Source organism: Anarhichas minor, unplaced genomic scaffold (assembly GCF_050575085.1).
Source record: "Anarhichas minor isolate MPS153535 unplaced genomic scaffold, ASM5057508v1 ptg000011l, whole genome shotgun sequence".
Lineage (NCBI taxonomy): Eukaryota > Metazoa > Chordata > Actinopteri > Perciformes > Anarhichadidae > Anarhichas > Anarhichas minor.
In genome coordinates this window covers 1,369,719-1,389,626 of record NW_027466457.1, presented here as the reverse complement: position 1 = coordinate 1,389,626, position 19,908 = coordinate 1,369,719, and the positions used below count along the sequence as shown (strand labels likewise).

The window sequence follows — 19,908 nt, the reverse complement described above, 5'->3', positions numbered from 1 at the left end:
ACACATTGTATGTTATTGTTGTAACGTTAACAATAGCTTGTTATTGCTCGTCACATTATTATGTCAATGCATTTAGTAAAGACCTCACGAGTTTTTAATTAAATAAATAGTGAGCGAGAATTAATAGTCGGAACAAACTCTTTGACAAGAAACGGTCCTCTTGCGCCCTCTTGTGGATAAACAGTAGACATACGGGTCATACTGGGACGTTGCCTCGTGTTTTATAGATAAATACGTTTGCGTTTGTTCTTAAATCAACAACCAGACTTATTTGTCCTCCTTGCTGATTTGAGTGGCGGTTGCAGGCAATTTAGCTGAGACTCTCGTCCTATTTGTGACCCTCATAGAGGTGAACATACCCAGTGTTTCAATAAAGTAAATGAAAAGAGGATGATTAGGTTGCTAATCATCCTTCTGTGTGACAAGTATATGTTCTCCTTATTAATCCCATTAGTCATCTTGTGACTCATCCTATTTATCTCTGGACCCTCTCAAAGACACTTTCAGCTGTATAAGTGAGAAACAAAAAAAGAGCCAGACACACGGCACTGGGGTTAAAAATACATGGCAGGGAGGCTTAACATGTGGCTAAACAAAATATCATAGGAAACTATTTTGTGATTTCTTAAGTACAGTCTGAAAATGTGCTGTCAAGTAAATACATGTATTAATGCACTCCTGGCCTCTCTTGGTATATTTAACAGTGTTTCACCACACAAACGAGGCCTGTTGACCACCTCTCAAAGGGGAATGTTTTGACTGGTACAAAATACTGTTTTGGTCTCTATAGCCAATGACAACTGTACAGAGGGTGAATTTGTATACAACTCAAAACTTTAAATTGGATTAAGGCTTAGAGTTAGGCATAGCCTAATTAAGGGTGTGGCCACTTTGAGTGACAGGTGGGTGCCTTACCAGGTCATTAGTTGCTAGCTGTCTGCTCTGCCGCATCACCCGGGGCCCGCCTCAGCTCCACTGATGATCCTCCTCTTTGTCCATTTTTGGATCAGTTGGCAGTTAAGCTGTGTCATCACTGCGAAGATGGCGTGTCAAAATGTCTGCTGTGAAAAAGGTGTGTAGTGACTGACAATGTGCAGCCACACAGGTGTACATTGTCTGTACTACTCATCAGTCTGGGTGCATGCATTACCTGGTGCTGGTATCGGTGACATCATTTCCATCCTGCCATAACTTGTCCTCATACAACCTCTGCTCTATAGCACAACAGACCAAAAAGAAAGAAAGATATATGTATATATGTATATATATGTATATATGTATATATATATGTATATATATGTATATATATGTATATATATGTATATATATACATATATATGTATATATATGTATATATATGTATATATATACATATATATACATATATATATATATATATATATATATATATATGTATATATATGTATATATATGTATATATATACATATATATACATATATATATATATATATATATATATATATATATGTATATATATGTATATATATACATATATATACATATATATACATATATATGTATATATATACATATATATACATATATATACATATATATATATACATATATATATATATATATAAACACAATAGACCGCAGGGGGCGCTGTTTCTACCAGGACGTGCTCTGTTGGCCACTTGACTGAAAGCAAAAGGGGGCTGGCTGTGTGTGTGTGTGTGTGTGTGTGTGTGTGTAAAAGTCTGTGCTCTCATTCATGCACAGTGTATAGCAGCCGAACGGCGACACAGACTGCTCTGCTCCCTCAGACCGACAGAAAGGGTTGGTGAGTGATCAGTATCCTTCTTTTTCTCTCCAGTACGTGTCGCGTCGCTTTTGGCTCTTTACTCGGCAGTTTTGGAAGAAGCTGTGCAAATATGGCTGCAGTATTTATTTATTTAAAAAAAAAAAAAGACCGACGAGCTAAAACACAAAACCCGTCTGGCAGCTGTCGTTATGTCTGCGCAGCGCACGTTCGTGTCGGTTTGTTGCATTTCCTCGTCGGCCCGGTGCTTTCCATCCCTCCGCATTAACATAACAGGGCGGCTGTGCGCTTCTTTGGCGTGTAGCAGTCGGGAATCAAGTCTTGACTCACGAAAGTCGTACCTACGCCTCGAGGAGCACTGTTTATTGCCCTCGCAGCCATGCGCTTGGATTTAAGGTTGATTTTCTAAGGTTGTGGGCATGATGTTCAAAAAGGCCTCTGCTGGATATCTGAATCAAACATTCAACCTGTTATGCCTTTCCCTTAATGTGTTGGGATCTTACGTTGAACGGTCCAGGTAGGGACCTGGTTGGCATTCCTGCGTCGTTCATGACATGAATATGGGCAAAAGTCCAAGTAAAGGTCATCCATTGACAACTACATTTACCGGCAGCTCTGTTAATTACAACCCACGCATTCGTGCTCTATATACAATAATAATACAGAATATAGCCCGTGATATGTTTGTGCTTGTGATGTGTGATAGTAGCTAAAGGGAATGTCACCTGCCAGTGAAGGTCAGTACAATCGGACAGTCATGGTGTCCTGTTTGTAAGGGCACCATACAAGTAGAGATGACGCCCTTTGTTTTTGTTTGCATATGACTGGACACGCTGCTTGTTTGGATTATAATACAGAATATGGTGCATATTGACCCCTTTTTCAACCAGGCCACATGGGCAGGATACTTCATTTAACACCAACATAAATGTAACCTCCCAATGCCCAGGCGTGTCTGTGTGAAGTGTTTAGTAAAGGAAGTAAGACATCTGGTAAACATGCTTCGTGGGGGGGCGTTTACGGTCAGAATCATAATGCAGATATACGCAACGTTAAGTGCACGAAGACATACGGGTACTTGATTAATTAACGATAGACAGGCGTTTGCTTCTGCAAATTGTATTACAGTCAAAAAAATGGCCAAACGCTAATTATCTCATATTCCAAACCAATATGTTTTTGGGTGGCTTCGTTGTGACAACAATGGGATGTGCTCGGTGCATTAGGAGGGTTTTGTGAGTACTACGTTGCCAGGTTTGCCCGCTATCTAAGCGGCGCAGCGCTGCGACCTTTCCCCTAGTTTCTGCATCACAGGGTGGATCATGTGACGTTGGAAAGTAGCGGGGGGGAGGGGACTGCTCGGTGGAGGCTGTGCTCCTTCACAGGACTGGAAGCGTACAAACCGAGACGTGTCCTGCTTTCAGAGGGCTCGTGTTGAATGCAATAAAAAACTCTTTCAAAGCAAAAGCATTGTTGTTGTTTTTTTAGAAACACAGATGAGCTTTGCAGAGAAACGTTTGCGGTAGTCTTAGCGAAAAGGAAAGTGAAACCATAATGCATAACATAAACAGGTCCTTCTCAGTGCCACAGCTAGAGTTTCATCACACAGGGGCCTGTGGTCTGTAGTTCACACACACTGCTGCTCTCCGATGCCTGCGTTGGCCAAAAAAAAAGGTTTAATTTGAAGTGAAGGCATGTGATCTGGGCCTCCAGAACCATGACAGATGTTGGTTACTTTGTAGGTCATATACAATACTATACTATATCTCATGTCGCGTCCTAGAAGAGCGATTTTCAGTGAGAAATATATATCTTTAAAGACAATACGCCTTAAAGTATTGTTCAATACACGGCAGTACACAACTTGTCATCGGCTCATTCATATATCATCTAAAGTGGTGCCGTATATTTAACGGATTCTTCCGGGTGTGCATAAACAATAATTAAATCAGACATGGATATAGCCGAGACACTCGTAACAACCACCTTACCTCCGGTTCACAATCGGTATACAGAAAAATACCAATTCAATCTTAGTATTAGAAGCCTTATTAGTTCCATAATTACAAAAGACAAGAAATCTGCGGTATTGGATACCAGGTAAGATAATGCACTGACATGGCAAAATATGAGCTGTAGACCAGACTCCCCCTTTCATCAAGGTTATTTACCTGAACTCACTTTATTATTATGATTGTGTGCCAAGATCTCTTCCGCTACTGGAGGTGGTGGATGATGGCAGTGCAAAGAATAGAGATGTCACCTCTGCAGACTTAAAATCAGTTCCCACTAAGCTTTCCGTTGTCATCGTCAGCTCACATCTCACACGCGTGTGCCGAACCGTGAGGGGTGATCCGTAAGGATCACGGATCAATCTGTGATCCGTCCAGATCTACTTCTAGTGCTGTAGCAGGTGTACCTCTCAACCTATATACTTTGCTTCTGAGTAAGCTTGCAGTTATCCATCTAACTCAGTGTTAACCTGACATCTGTGATGCTTTGAAAGCCAATAAGAACCGGCTCCCACTTCCTACAAAGAGCTTAAACTGATTTAAATCTTGGAAATTAGGCACGCTGCAGCGCCGTCGAGGAATAATGACTTCTGATTTCAAATAACTGTGACAGGAGCTGGTCAATCCGAAAGATTGATCTGATATCTGCCTGACAACAATTATTAAGCCTCGTCCAGATATCGGGATGTTGTGACTGTATGATGTTGGTTGTTGTGAGTCAGTATCCCTGTTGTGATGAATTTACTAGATCCACATAACATAAAGTGAGAGAACATTGATGTGGCTGGGTCAATGTTTTTGACATGCGTCTCCCTTCACCCTTTTATGTTTGATAAAAAAACTTTCTTGAAACTTCCTCTTGACTAACTTTATTATCTTGCTCTGTGCTCGCCCTCAGTGACCCTGTACAGCAGCAGCCACCATGGCAGAAGCTCACCAGGCGGTGGCCTTCCAGTTCACCGTCACTCCGGATGGCATCGACCTCCAGCTGTGCCACGAGGCTCTACGCCAGATCTACCTCTCTGGCCTGCACTCCTGGAAGAAAAGGTTCATCCGCTTCAAGGTGAGAGGTGTCGGACATCTGGGAGAGCAAAGTCCACCGGGTTTCTGTGCAGCATGTGCGGCCAATTATTTTATGACCTTAATTTATGATTTACTGTTACTGCGGTCTGTTTGTTCTCTACTATAAGTGTCTCGCACTAATTAATTTCCATTCTCAGTAAATATTTACTCGGTAAGCTTCATTGTAAGGGCCCCAGTAATGCTCTGTTTTCATGTATTAATTGCTGTCCTACTGTAACTTGGTTTGTTGGGTTACATTAACTTGCCTACTCTGGAAGGTCACTAACTCTTAAAGAGCCGTGGGTGACGGTAACCTTCCTGTCTGTCCTTTGTGTCGTAGCCTTTGGCGTAGTTGACTGTCTGTTTACACTCAAACCCAAAACAGCTGATGTCAGTTTCCCCACTTTCCCGATTGTTTATATTGATTAATGATATCTCTCATTGGTTTTCAAGACCCAAAGCGCTATTATCAAATCAATACCCTTATAGATTATGTGATTTCTGTGACTTGCTTTACCTTTCCACAGAATGGGGTAATGACTGGTGTGTACCCGGGCAGCCCTGGTGGGTTCATGATAGTGGTTGTGTCCTACATGTCCTACAACAAATATCAACAGCTGGATCCCTCTCTGGGCTTGATTGCCAAGCTGGGACAACACATACCCATCAGGTAAGGCCACCGATATCATGAGGCCTTGAATGACGTGGTGTCAAGGAAAGCCAAAAAAAAAACCTCCGTTATTGGCCCAATATGGATCAACAGAGAGTGTTCCTGTCGAGACATTACCATGCTATTTTGTTCACAAGTTGGCCCAGTGCTTGAGAGGAAGCCCTGAGCAAATATAGGGAGGATTAGCTGTGCTGGAAGTTGGCTATAAAATAGGTGTGGAGTAAGTTGTTAGCATGTGAAAATGCCCCGTCTTGTCAAACGCATCGTAATGGAATGTTGACGCGGTGTTTTACAAGATAACACATAGGCCTGTTTTCTTAGGCCTGTGTAGTAACAGATTATAAAGTAGTAATTATATTTCTTTCACCTTTTGTTCCAGCTGTCCACCACACATAATCTTCTTGTTTGCTAACAGTGTTAATCATGTTTAGGGATATTATGAAAACACTTAATGTCTCATCAACAATGCTGGGGAGTCTCCCTCAAGTCAAGGGTGTTGTTTATGACCGTATCGTTACGGTTATTATTCCAATGATTATTTCTTTATGGTTAGAGCACCTGTTGGTGTTGCAAACACTGAAATTGCAGAAAAGCCGTGCAGCTTCTTAAGTTTATAAAATGTCAAATCATCAGTGACACTGGCTATACTGATTAATAAAAGGTTTAGGATTTTACCATTGGCAGTTAATCGCTCACAGTGTCAGTAACAATCCTGTCAAGATAAGTGACGCGCACGTGTTTATCAGTCATGACTTCACGTGACCTTTGTCCATTGTGTTATTGTTGTGCACTCTCTCTTAGATTCATCTGTTGGTAGTAGTTTTATTATATGTATTTATTACACCACATCATCTCATTGATCTGATTTAAGAAAGTCTTACTTTGCTAATCTCACGTTGAGCCCCTCTGTATTTTTGTCCTGGTCACGCCCCCCTTTTGTCTCTGTCCACAGTCGATACATCTCCACTGACAGCCAGAGGATTGTTGGAGGCGTTCTGGTGGGCACGGGCCTGTGGGTCAGCATAATCATGATTATGAGGAATGTCCTGAAGTCCCTGTTGTCGTGGCACGGCTGGATGTATACCCGCCATGGCTCTGTGTCCTGGTCTACTCGTGTGTGGATGGTGAGACGATGAATGGGCTCCTCTGTGCAGTTCACTTCAGAGCAGCTACTGACAGGAATGGCTCATGCAATTCTTTTCTTTAAAAATACCCAGAAAAAAGACCTTTAAAAATACCCAGAATATAATTAAAAATGATTCAATTCCAAATTCAAGTGACTGTACTGAGTCAAAGATACAAGACTCAGCTCTTGGTTCTTTTTATTTTAACCCACTGGGTACATGTTTGCACTTTGCTTCATGTTCTAAAGGTTTCTAGATGCAACACAATGTGTAACTTTGCCCTCTCCCTGACCCCCTTTATCTGTTCCTCTTGTCCAGGTATTAGTGAAGGTGTTCTCTGGCAGGAAGCCAATGCTCTACAGTTTCCAGAACTCCCTGCCGCGACTCCCTGTTCCCACTATCAAGGACACCTGCACACGGGTAATTTCCACCTGTCATGTTGCCTCCTGTACGAACGGTGGTGCTTTGTGCACATTCCTTATTGGTCATAGTGGTCTCACTGATTGGACCGGAACCAACGTTTGCAATCTTAAGAAAATAAGAGGCAATCAAAAATATTCTACGAATAACTCATTTAGATAAAAGCCATGTGATGCTACTGAGTTGCATGTGCACGTCAAAGCAGCCGCCTCTATTTTCTTTCTAGGTATATAGAGTCCGTATGGCTGTGCTTTCTGTTTACGCACTGCAGTGCGACGCTTCCTGTCTGTGCTAGTTGCAGCATTTGATGGGCGTCATGTGACACACTGCTGCGTAAACAGTGTGTTTACAGCTTAAGGCAGAGCCGCTAAACAAACTTAATGCGTGGCTCTCTGATGACCCTTTGCTTCTCTGTGTGTGGCCAGTACCTGGAGTCAGTGCGTCCACTGATGGATGATGAGCGGTATGAACGGATGGAGGGCTTGACTAAAGACTTTGAGAAGAATCTGGGACCCAGACTGCAGTGGTACCTCAAACTCAAGTCCTGGTGGGCCTCTAACTATGTGAGTCTCTCTTCTCTGCTCTTTTATCAGAGTTTTGGACGCTGTCCTGAGTATTGAATTTAGCTTCAATCTGTCAATAATGTCAATAATAACCCACCCACACACTCTTTGTGTTGCACAGGTCAGTGACTGGTGGGAAGAGTATATTTACCTTCGAGGCCGTGGGCCCATCATGGTCAACAGCAACTACTATGCCATGGTAAGACATCTCTACGTGTGTATCTGTTAACAAACAATCGCTCAGCCTTTTGTTTATAGATTAAGCAACAAGCGTCTCCATGTAGGCTGTGATTCATTCTCTGAAAGTGTGTTTGGTGTTCCGAATACATTTCAGAAGCTTTCAGTGCTTTAGTGTGAGTGTAATAAGTGTAATAAGTGGTGAAGTATATACAAAGTATAATCAAACGTCAAAAAAGTTTGTCACCAAGATTAGTTTGATTTACCACACTGTAAGTGACATTTAGTCAAATGAGCTCTTGAGCAGCTCTGCCTAAAGATAAAGTTGTTGATGTGAATAGAGCGCTTGATAGTACTTTAATCCTACAGTTGTAGCTTCTTACAACTGACCTTTCTAAAGTACGAGTCTTTATTGCGTACCACTTGTCTAATCTTGTGTGTGATAGCTATGCAAAGTTGGCAACCAAATGTTTTTCTGTGTAAGGTAAGGACACCCAATTGGGAGCATAACCCCCATGCACCTCCAGTATGTCTCAGGGGAACTCATTACAGCTGCAGTCTTAGTCTTGGGATCTCCAGCATCTTGGCTGGCAAAGCTGCAATCACTGTATTGCATTGTGTCTTTACTGTTACCAGTGGGCAGGTTGAGCGCTCCAAATCCCGGTCAGATTTGTGATCACGGACCCGGTGAACTCACCAGGAGAACCATCAAGAACTGAGGTTCTACAAGAGGCAATGAAACCCACAGCGCCCTCTGTAGGCTTCTGCCTGAATGAGTGCGAGAGCAGACTGAAGGGGCTGTTATTGAATAGATAATATGAATTAGACTGAATGGGACACTTATCCAACACAACGCATTGAGCTTTGACCAAAATGGATCTCTGCTCTTGCTTACAAAGCAGCACTCTTAAAGGACGTCGACTTGGTATGGGGGTCAGTGGAACAACACTCTGCAGGCTTAAAATAGCAGGTCATGATGGCTGACTGTGTGTGTGCATACAGCCCTTGACCAAAATAACAACAAAGAACCTATAGATGGATCACACGGGGCCATTTTGTTCAGGCTGCTCCTCTGTTTGCATTTATAAGTCACGTCTCGTGCCCTTGTGCTTGTCATGGCAGTAGGACGTGTTGGATGAAATGTGAATGATTATTAATTGATGCCTTGTTGCAGGACTTCCTGTATGTGTTCCCCACCTCCATCCAGGCTGCCAGAGCAGGTAATGCCATCCATGCTACCATGCTCTACAGGAGAAAACTGGACCGAGCCCAGATCAAGCCAGTGAGTACAGAGCGCTTTCCTCCCCGTCTGACTTTTTAAATGATTTTGTTTCGCTGTGGTTAATCCACATACCTCGATGTAAACTACAACAGCTCATATTGATCCAAAGTAAATGTGTAACCTTCTCGTGTATTATTCATTGATTTATAGTTCTTATCTCAGTGCGTTTTTGTCTTTTAACTTTACAATGAGAGCAGCTTATCGTTCACAGCCCTTTCTTGTGTAGTCTTAAAGTTATTATTAACGATTATCTAACCGGTGATTATGCCGGTGCTTGATATTCTCCTCAGCTCACTGTGTCTGACTGTGGAATGTGCCATGCACTGTGCTTTTTGCCTGTTTTGATGGAAGTAGAGCTATGTTGGCCGTGAAATCAGCAGCATTTTCTAAAGACTTAGTGAATGAGTGTTAATGAATGCTGGTGATTTTAGTGACACACATCAGTGTCCTCTCCTCCCGCTCCTCTGTCAGTCCTCTTCCTTTACCAACCTGCATGATGCCAGTGCAAATTACTTTTTTTAATTTTTTTACATTTGCACAATCCTGACATGCATTTTACAATACAAACGGACCTGCTGCATAGACCAATTGTACGGCACTATACAAACAAAGCAATGCATGAGCTCGCCCTGTTACACACTCACATTCGGTTGTCTCTGTTTTACTGTCTTGTCCCTTCGCTGTGTCGGACGCTGCGTTAGATTTACTTGCTGGCGAACAAGGTTCCTCTGTGTTCGGCTCAATGGGAGTGGATGTTTAACACCACCCGCGTCCCTGGTTTGGAGACAGGTAAGATGAGGGCACACCCCCGCCATGCCCTCTGAACCCCTTTCCCCTGTGACCCTCGCTCTTGCTGCGGCAACAGCCATTGGAAACCCCGACTACTAGTCTCATTCTCAACAGCACAGCCCTAAAATACTTCACTTCTCATTGGCGTTTTGTTAGTTTTGTCTATCTGGGAGATATCAAAATTTAAGTGTAAATATGTAAAACCATGTAGATTTTAATACAAATTCTACCGCAGATATTAGGGCTTTGCTGGTGGCAATGAGATGGCAGACCCCTGGTTTCTGGACCCTTCTCATGTCTCCTTCCCCGGCAGCCTTCTCAGGTCCCTTCTCCTCCTCTTATCAAACCAATCCTCATTACCCTCTTCCCTTCATCCGTGCTCCTCTCTGTGTAGGTGTGTGTCTGCTGCGCTCTCCAGGGGATTTCTTTTTTTAGAGAATTAGTTTGTCATCTCTGTGTTTGACTCTCCCCTTTTGCTTTTCAGCTCATGCTCCTACACACTATTCCCATGTGCTCAGCCCAATACGAGTCTATGTTCAACAGCTGTCGTGTCCCAGGTGTAGACACAGGTAGAGTCTTTAGCAGTGCCGCCTCCTCCGCACTACTCCTACTGTCCTTCTCCTTGGCACATTTGTCCATGTGTTTTGAATTAGAGATAGTCTGACCTCCATGAATAAATAATGCATGTGTGAAGGTCTATGCACATTGAAGGACTAATTTGCATGTGACTAAAGTCTAGTGTTTGAGAAAGCAAGGCAGCGATATTGTTAAGGTAAGACCTGGAAATGTCAAACGGTGTTACGCTGGCCTGAATACATTAAAATGTATATATTTACAAAGGGAATCTACTGGTAATATTTCACATACAGTTCAGTATGTGTTTATGGAGTTTGAAGAATAATAGAATACTTTTACTTCTGGGTGGTGGTCATAGTTAGTTTAGCGTTAAATGACCTTTGACGGGGCAGACAGCCGGCAGAAATATCATGATATGCTTTTTCAAGCATAGAAAGCACTGAAACAAGAACTTTCATGAAACTTGGGATTAAGTGCTGTTGTTCAGTCGTAGAAGAACTAAAATGATATGTAACATGCACGGACAGTGTAGAAAGGACTTCTAATGCATGATATAACACAAGGCGAAGACCATCAGTTCAGTATGAAAGCTTGAAGCCTCAGGACAAAGACGGTGAGCTGTGGTGACACCTAAACATTGAATACTTTATCTCTCTGGCTTTAGAGGACATTAGTGACTTACGATTCATTTTAAATTAATCAAAATGTATAAGAAAAATGTGAATTCAGTGGTGAAAAAGTACTACTTTTGATTTAAATGTAAGTGATACATTTACAGATTTGAATAAAGCCCAAAAGTTCACCCGTCGGGTTGTCATAGGTTTAATGTTAAGTGTTAAATACAACTTATTTCTTTTTTTTAAATTTCCAAAGCCAGTTATATTTATGTTGACATTGCTGGAGGTGTAGGCCCAGTTTGACCTGGATGTGAGGTGGTGGTTGGTCCCAGCGTGAGTATCCCCTCCTTTGTCCTGCCTGTATCGAGAGCAATGCTTGTTTGAATCCCTGAGCGTCTCCAAAAACAATATCCTAACTTTGTTTCAAAGATGCAAGTGATGTTTTTGAATTGGTTTCCCCTGGTTGTGCACGATGCTGTTCAAACAAGCATCGCCTCAATTCATTGTATTCTGAACCACCACCCTGTTCCCAAATTACTTTCTCTTTTCATCTCACTTTCCGCACGTCCATTTTCAAGCTTCTTTAGTTTTTGAACTGGATAGTACTCCCTCCCATCATGTAGTATCATTTTGAATTCAGTTTTTTTGTTGTTAATTTAAGAAGGATGCCCACAGAAATAAAAGAACGAGCCCACAAAAAAGTATGTCGCTCTCAACAGAAGTCTGTGTGCGTGTTGTGGATATCGCATCATTTCACATCTGGGACCCCAGATTTGGTTACTAACACTTCTATTAATCCCAGAAATCAAATACTGTGACATCCACACTCCATTCAAACTGCTGCCTTCTTTTTGACATTTGAATCACGTGCAATTTAAAGATGCACCGAGATACATGTAACACATAGAGCTACTCTCTGCCATCAGCCACAACACTCCAATTGTCTTTCTTTCTCTGTTTTTCTCTCTCTCCTCACCATTGGTCCCTCTCTCCCAGACGTCCTTCAGCACGTGAACGATAGCAAACACATAGCTGTGTACCACAAGGGACGCTTCTTCAAGGTGTGGATGTTTTATGACGGGCGGTTGCTGTTGCCACGGGAGATCGAGCAGCAGATGGCGAGGATCTTGGCCGACACCACCGAGCCTCTGCCGGGAGAGGAGAGACTAGCCGCGCTGACTGCAGGGGACAGGTGGGTGGCATTGCAGAGCGAGCTGCAGCCGGTATCGATGAGGCCGCGCAGTTTACACCATGTAGTGTAGCCCGACAGGAAGTAAAGAAAAACAGCACGTATTCAGTGGAGTAGTGATCTGGATTCTGTAGTTATACGGTGTTGTTATACTGAAGACGTACACTTTAACCGTTATGCATCACTAAGGACATTGTTTGTTTTTTTTGTTTTTGTTTTTCGAATTTCAAAAGTTGAACCTCAGCTCCCATAATTGGTCTATGATAAACTTTCAGACCCTTAAGGACAAAACATCCCGACCTGACAGCCATTACATCATAAAATCATGCATTCTTTTGTACCAGGCTTTCAATCTAGAACCCTGATATGGAAATTGTAGTTTTTACTATTTTCCACCAGATTCAGCCATTTTGGGATGTTTGCCTTGTGGGGCAAATACATACTATTTTACTGGTTTCCACATTGCTGCTGTATTGCGGAGCACTGCAGTGTGTGATGCAATGCAGCAAAAATCAATGTTGTTGCTAATCATTGAAAATAATCCCCCCCCTTGCATTTAGTATACATAAAGTGTTTTGTGTTGTTTCATAAAAGCAGTAGTGACAATATGTGAACAAACTGGCATATTAAGGGTTAAAATAAAGGAATATTTTAATTTGTTGGCATTTTTTGATGCTGACATCGACATCAGAGGTTTTTTTTAATGGGATACACAAGTCAGTTCTAAGGAGTTAGGACTGACCTTAGCCCAACTGATATTACATGTTTGAGTTATCAAAATTTGAGAATTTAGAACATTTTCTAACAATATATTGTCTGATATTCAGCTGTAGTCTGTAACAAACATTTTCCACAAGGATCTCTTAAATTTGATAATGATAAATTGTACAGAGCGGGACATTTTGCTGTTGAATAATAAATATAGTGGAAAAACTATGTGATGGCAACGCTGTTTCTAAATGACCTCGGACATATCTGTGTTGGGTCTGTGCTGTCATTTCTTACTTACTGGCTCACCGACGTGCTGTCATGTGCGATGAGCTGAAATCTAGCCATAATATGGGCCAGGACGCTGTATTGGTTGGGCGCTGGTACTGACTGTGAGAGGAGTATTTGAAGGTAGGAAAGGGTGTGGCAGTGACCACAAAAATGCAAGAAATAAGTCCAGTACCTCCCTCCCACACAGCACACTTTTCTCACACAGCGGTGGAACTTGTTTGCACTAGTTACAAGTAGGCCTGACTCCTGTAAGGCATTGCTGGATTGTATGTTATTTGTCATTTGCAGGACCCCGTGGGCCAACGCTCGAGAGACCTACTTCGCCCGCGGTAAGAACAAGCAATCTCTGGACGCCATCGAGAAGGCAGCCTTCTTTGTTACCCTTGATGACACTGAGCAGCGCTACGAAGAAGACAACCCAGTCAAGTCTCTGGACAGCTATGCCAAGTCCCTCCTCCACGGAAAGTGCTACGACAGGTGGGGCAGATAAACCTTTTGTTTCAGATTATTAGAAGAGTTCATGTATACATAAAAAGTTGTTTATTCTTTTTTTCATTCAGATGGTTTGATAAGTCCTTTAACCTGATCGTTTTTAAGAATGGCACCATGGGACTGAACGCAGAGCATTCCTGGGCTGATGCTCCAATCATCGGCCATCTCTGGGAGGTACATCCATGTTGTTTTTATCTAATTCATTTTGCATTCTTGCATTAAAGTGTCTTATTATGTCACAAACAATGTGTACCTCAGTTTATCTAAGACAGAAATTTGAAATACATCAATTTCATGTCTTCCATTTAATTGAGTTCTTCATGTTGTGTCTTGACTCTCTGCATTGCAGCATGTTCTTTCCATGGACCCCTTTAAGCTGGGATATACTGAGCAGGGTCACTGCTGTGGGGAGCCCCACCCCAACCTGCCGGGTCCTCAGAGGCTGTCGTGGGACATCGCTGCTGAGGTACGGTTCGGTTATGCTCAAGAAGAACTAAACCACGGGTCAAGGCACAATCGTTTAAAGTCGGGATGTTAACTGTCAACCGTTGAGCGGTTGACCACTGAGAGCATTTTGACCGGTTGTGTACGTCTGTCAACAGGTTGTTTTATTATTAGCATGGCCGCTAAAAGGAACCTTTGGCGCCCTTGTTAACCAGTTGAGCTGTTCAGACAGGCTTTGCGTGTACGACATCGCTGGACACACACACACGTATAAGCCGAGGTGTGTGTGTGTGTGTGTGTGTGTGTGCGCGCGTGTGCGTGCCTAGCGATGTGGCTCTCAGTTCAAATTAAATAGCAGATGAGAAGGCAGATAAATTAGTATTGCAAACGTTTCAATTCATAATCAATGCTTCATCTGATCAGCCTTTATAGAGACCACTGATGAAACTATTTAGAACGAACATCAGTTAACGATCTGTGGCTGATCTATAGGAGCACCCATTGCCTGAGTAAAAGTGGGCAATAAACGTAAGGAAATAAAAGAAAAGGCCAAACATATAATCCAAAAGATATTGGATCAATATAGAACTTAAAAATGAAGCGCCACAGCTTATTGAGTCAGTGGAGTGTCGCAGTAAAAGGAAAACACCTCTTGTATTTGACATAGTTTTGTGTTTTTTCTTCGATATTCATCGCTTAGTTGCCAGTTAACGGGTGTCGGGCAATCTAAAGCAAATGTAACAGAAACAGATCCCTGGTTTCAAGAGTTTGGCCTCGCTCAAACGTAGGGAGAAAAGCTGGCCGTCATAAAGAGGACGGCGCATGCTAACAGTTTAAATATGGAGATAACTGTCTCTCCTGAAAGACATTAATTGTGCTGCTTTGCACTTGTTTGTACACATCAAAAGTGACAGAAATAGGCCGCGGTTACACTTGTCGTTTCAATTCGACTTTTGTGATCTGATGCGCCAGATCTGAACTCGGCTCTGTCTGCATACACACATATGCAGACATGGTGGACACCGTGTGAGGGTTTTTCAGGAAGCCGTTTGACCATCTCAAGAGCTGATGTAGAATACCATCAGCTGGGATTTGATATGCACAGGCCTTGGCTTCCCTCTGCTGGCAGCCTGAACGATGTGCACCAGTGTTGGTATTTTATTACTGAAATGTGGAGATGTAGAGAAAGGGCTGTTGGGTGTTGTTTATTGGAAATTAAAAATGTGACAATAACTGGTGTTACGCCTGAAATCTACAAATGTCACTGATGTAAATTTGATTACTCTGAGCTTTCTCAGTTGTCTTCTCAGTATGTTGTCTAACATGTGACTCTGTCACCTCCTCTAGTGCCAGGACGTCATCCAGAGCTCTCTGACAGTAGCCAGGACTCTGGCTGATGATGTGGACTCTCACATTTTCCCCTTCAATGACTTTGGCAAGGGTCTGATAAAGAAGTGCCGCACCAGTCCTGATGCCTTCATCCAGATCGCCCTGCAGCTGGCCCATTACAGGGCAAGTACATGTCACTGGTTTCTAAGTAATAACCATTGCACGCATCTATTTCATTGTCATTTTGCGGCCTTTACATGTTATGCTTACAAATATAACAGCCGACGCACTCTAGTGACATTCCTCTGAATTTCCAGCAGAGAGCAGTCTCAACATGCCGATCAACGCGTTACTGAAGATTGCCAAACGGTGTCAATGAAGGAGTTATTCAGCTTCAGTTTGAGGCTGAATTTTTCTGTTAGTTTTGAGGTTTATTTGATAAAACAAAAGCACATATGAATGGAGCAATAATCTAACGTCAAGTTTTGTTGCAAATTGGCATTTAGCTCCAGATAATTGCCTCGGATAGCAACCGTGGCAATTGCAGCTTCGGTATGGCATTACCTGGTGTATCTGTTATTTATTCACTGTTTGTAAAGCGTCTTCTTGTGGTTTGTCTATTTGATGCTGATCCATACTATCCATCAACAGGACAAGAAGAAGTTCTGCCTGACATACGAAGCCTCCATGACGCGTTTGTTCCGTGAGGGCCGGACAGAAACTGTGCGCTCGTGCACCGTAGAGACTTGTGCCTTTGTCCGTGCCATGGTCGCAGAGGAGACGGTAAGGCTAAACGGCAGCGACACACCACGACCCTGACTAGAGTCACTGACCGTTAATCCAGTATGCAGATCATGCTCTGCGATAGTTTAACTTCTTTCCCGCTCATTTCAGAGAGAAGAGTCTCTCCGGTTGCTCAAAGCGGCCGCAGAGAAGCACCAAAACATGTACCGCCTGGCAATGACAGGAGAGGGCATCGATCGCCACCTTTTCTGCCTCTATGTGGTTTCCAAGTACCTCGGAGAAGACTCGCCCTTCCTCAAGGAGGTACGAGGTGTTGTTGACAATGTTGCACTTAAAAGACTGTTTCCAAGATCTGGGTCTCATGCTGCCTTCCAATGGAACTTGTGAGCTTTTGGTTACAACAGGGGAAGTCGAGTACACGATACGTTTTGGCGTTCAAGTGGAACGTCTTGAAACCACAGCTGCTACATTTTCCACAGACATATTATATAATTACAAAGAAAAACTTTGGACCACTGAAATACAATATATTAACTAACCATCCACCAACAAATGTACTTCCATGGCCTCTTCCATTCCTGCAAACGTCAGCCAACATGTCACGACTGGTTAACTCCGAGCTTTCAGACAGTTTCCTCTCATGCGGTTGTGAATATCACCAGAGAGGGTTTGTTGGTCTAAGCATTTTAAAAACAAATCACGCTGTTTGGACTGAATTAAGCCTACTTGAATTTACTAAAGTAATACCATTGATGTAACGGTGCGGTAGGCGGTTGAAATGAATCTTGTCCAGGACTCGTAAGTGAAAAAATAAGTAGTGCAGAGAAAACCACGAGGATTAACTATTCGGGATTAAGCTTTGCTTCTAATTAAACCGCCTCATTAAGTTTACAGGCACATGCATTCATTGCAATGTAGGATTCTACTTACCTTTCTCTGTAAGTGTAAGTATGTAAATTGTGCTTTGTATACTTCCTGAATTATAACCCGTTAACAAATGTCATATAATTTAACTACGCCAAAAGAATGAAACGGCGCTTTTCTTCCCCTTCCACTTAGATGTGACATATATATTATTATATATTAATATATAGAGTATATTTAAATCCAGCTCATCTCTGTGTTGTATAACGGCTTCATCTGCTCATTCCTTAGTAACTGTCCACTGAGTATTAAATAAAGACAAACCGCTTCTCCATCAGGTGGTTGATTGGGCTGAGATCTGGTGGATTAAATGTCGCCTTCTTGTTTAGGTCCTCTCTGAGCCGTGGAGGCTGTCCACCAGTCAGACGCCCCTGCAGCAGGTCGATCTGTTCGATCTGGTCAGACACCCCGAGTACGTGTCCTCCGGAGGTGGATTTGGTCCAGTAAGTTATCCATCAGTTTTGATGTTTTTTTTTGTTTTGTTTTTAAAGGGTTGTGGAGTCTTTCTGCAGTTGGAAAACGAATGTAAAATGTAACGTGTGTCCGTTATGGATGGATGCATATTAGTTTCGTCTTCACTAAGGAATCGGTGCTCACACACCTGTTCTTTGTTCATGTTTATTTCGGGTCTGTATGTATGAACATTCCAGCCTATTGAAAATATAGTTTGAAAACATTGAGACTGTTCTTGAGATAAGACTCGCATGTCTTTCCTCGTGTGTCCTAAAGGTGGCTGATGATGGTTATGGTGTCTCCTACATCATCGTTGGTGAGAACCTCATCAACTTCCACATCTCCAGCAAACACTCAAGCCCAGAAACTGTAAGTTCCGTCCCATAGACAGCTTATTTGTTCCATGTCTGTTACTTAAAGAGACTTCTTCAAAGTGTCTTTCCACTTTTTTTTTTTGCTTTATTTCAGGACTCTCACCGTTTCGGCGGCAACATCCGACAGGCCATGCTTGACATACTGGATCTCTTCCAGCTCGAGAAGAAAACGAAGTGATGAGCCCTCTCCATGGGTGGCATTAACATAATAAGTTGTTTTTAGCAAGAAATCTATTCTTTCTGAGGTTTGTACAGAATCAAATATTGGATTTTGGGTTAATTGATGTTACAGAAATAAGAATGATTGAGAGTTTTTGTCAATGTGTTTTTGAGGCGGTTATGCATTCTGTATTTATAGGCAAGGTGAGATACTGGTGTTATTGGATACAGGTAGTGCACAGATCAACATTTGTACTGACAGGACTGTTCTTCTGGGTGCCTTAGTGACCCACTCATGTAACACGGGCAGAGAGGGAGGGGGACGTTAGAGCTCTCGTCTATATTACCACACTAAAGGATTGTTCATTGTCATCATCCATTATTGCACTCACGTTTTGAAGTTGAGAGATGGTGCAATATTTTCACTAGTGTTTTCCTGGTTTTAAAAATCCTATGAAATTTTGTTTTTGGTTTCTCCTTTTCAATTGCAGCACCTGAGTCACGTGTAACTGGCCAAAGCAGTAAATGTGATATTAAATATCATCAACAAATAATTGCATGTTGCATGGTGTCGATTAATTTCATACGGCTCGGTTTAAATAGAGTCTGATTTGCTAGCCTGAACAATTGTATCCAGTAATGTTCTACAGTAAAACAATTGATCTGTACTAACGATAAGTACAGGTGTTCAGCTCTGGTGACCCTGTAACGGTGAGATCCCGGCTACCAACACAGAAGACAGGGAGATAATCAATGGATCCACAAGCTGCTGTCATCGTATGGTGGAGCGTAGAGGCACATCATGGTTGTGTTTGTCATGTTCATTACTCAGGTTTCTTTTTTAAACTTGGCCTAGTATTCTAGAGTGCTGGATCCAGCATTGGAAGATTAGTGCTTATGTTGCAGAGTACATGTGCAACAGTAGAAGATAATTGAAATGCAGTACAATGCCGTGTGACCCCCGATGTACAACTTAAAGTCTGCTGTGGAAGTGCGAGGATCGGCAGGGCGGGGTGTGTTTCTGGGCTGATTGATGACAAAGTGCGTGGTCGGCGGTGACTTTTTATTGTGTTAAAAAAAAGTTGCGCACTGGTCCTTTAGTTCAAACTAACCAATTCCCAACTACCTTGGTAGCCTTTAGTCAGATCAACATGAATTTGTATGAGCAAATACGTTGTCCGTTACAACATAGCGGTATTTCAACTGTCAAAATGAGTTGCTGAGTCTCTTACTAGGCTGTGATGTCTCCAGTAAAGTACGAAATCCTTTTTGTTTGTTTTTCTCAGTGATACTTAAGAAGTGCAGATATAGAGGGGCTGTCACGTAGGGATGCATTTCTGTTCTTATATATATGTTGTCAGTTCATATTTATTTATTTTCCATGTTTAAACTTCTTTATTAAAACAAAAAACATGCATATTTACCAGCTGAATGTGGTGAATGATGCGCACTAAGTTAAAGCTTTGCTGATTTAAGAAGTAAAACAGACAAAATACTTGCTTTTTTTTTTTTTGACGTGACAGTTTTGTTCTCACAGACTTTGCAAGTACGGTGAAGTTGTATGACTTTTTATCTCGGTAGACCTCATGTTGACACTGCTGCATGTTTTTTTTTTGAAGACGAAGCTGTATATGTTTGCCTTTTAATTCAAAGATGGTGTAAAAAGACAAGCAGCTGATATACCAAAACCAGTTTTAACAATAAAGTGAATGTCGGACAGCTGTA

General features: G+C 42.2%; 1 protein-coding gene across 5 annotated transcripts; it reads left to right on the top strand.

Annotated features, from left to right (window-relative positions):
* Nucleotides 1–1,682: 1,682 nt before the first annotated feature.
* Nucleotides 1,683–19,908, top strand: cpt1ab (carnitine palmitoyltransferase 1Ab (liver)). Of its 5 annotated transcripts, none has more exons than XM_076088826.1 (19): nt 1,683–1,805; nt 4,695–4,859; nt 5,386–5,528; nt 6,481–6,652; nt 6,971–7,072; nt 7,498–7,635; nt 7,757–7,834; nt 8,987–9,094; nt 10,368–10,452; nt 12,073–12,268; nt 13,553–13,741; nt 13,825–13,930; nt 14,106–14,222; nt 15,548–15,712; nt 16,181–16,312; nt 16,424–16,576; nt 17,527–17,640; nt 17,927–18,019; nt 18,119–19,908. In XM_076088826.1, exons 2-19 carry the CDS (start codon nt 4,719–4,721, stop codon nt 18,200–18,202), a joined length of 2,316 nt encoding a protein of 771 aa, XP_075944941.1. In that variant the 5' UTR covers nt 1,683–1,805; nt 4,695–4,718; the 3' UTR covers nt 18,203–19,908. The 5 variants fall into 5 exon arrangements, with proteins under 5 accessions (XP_075944941.1, XP_075944939.1, XP_075944942.1 ...); XM_076088824.1 differs by lacking the exon at nt 10,368–10,452 and adding an exon at nt 9,796–9,883; XM_076088825.1 differs by lacking the exon at nt 10,368–10,452 and adding an exon at nt 9,796–9,883 and having other exon boundaries at nt 1,780–1,801.

Coding starts and splice junctions, on each gene's coding strand:
- cpt1ab (XM_076088824.1), top strand. CDS start 4,719: ATGGCAGAAGCTCACCAGGCGGTGGCCTTCCAGTTCACCGTCACTCCG. Junction 5,529..6,480: donor GGACAACACATACCCATCAG/GTAAGGCCACCG, acceptor CTCTGTCCACAG/TCGATACATCTCCACTGACA. Junction 15,713..16,180: donor TGCAGCTGGCCCATTACAGG/GCAAGTACATGT, acceptor ATCCATCAACAG/GACAAGAAGAAGTTCTGCCT.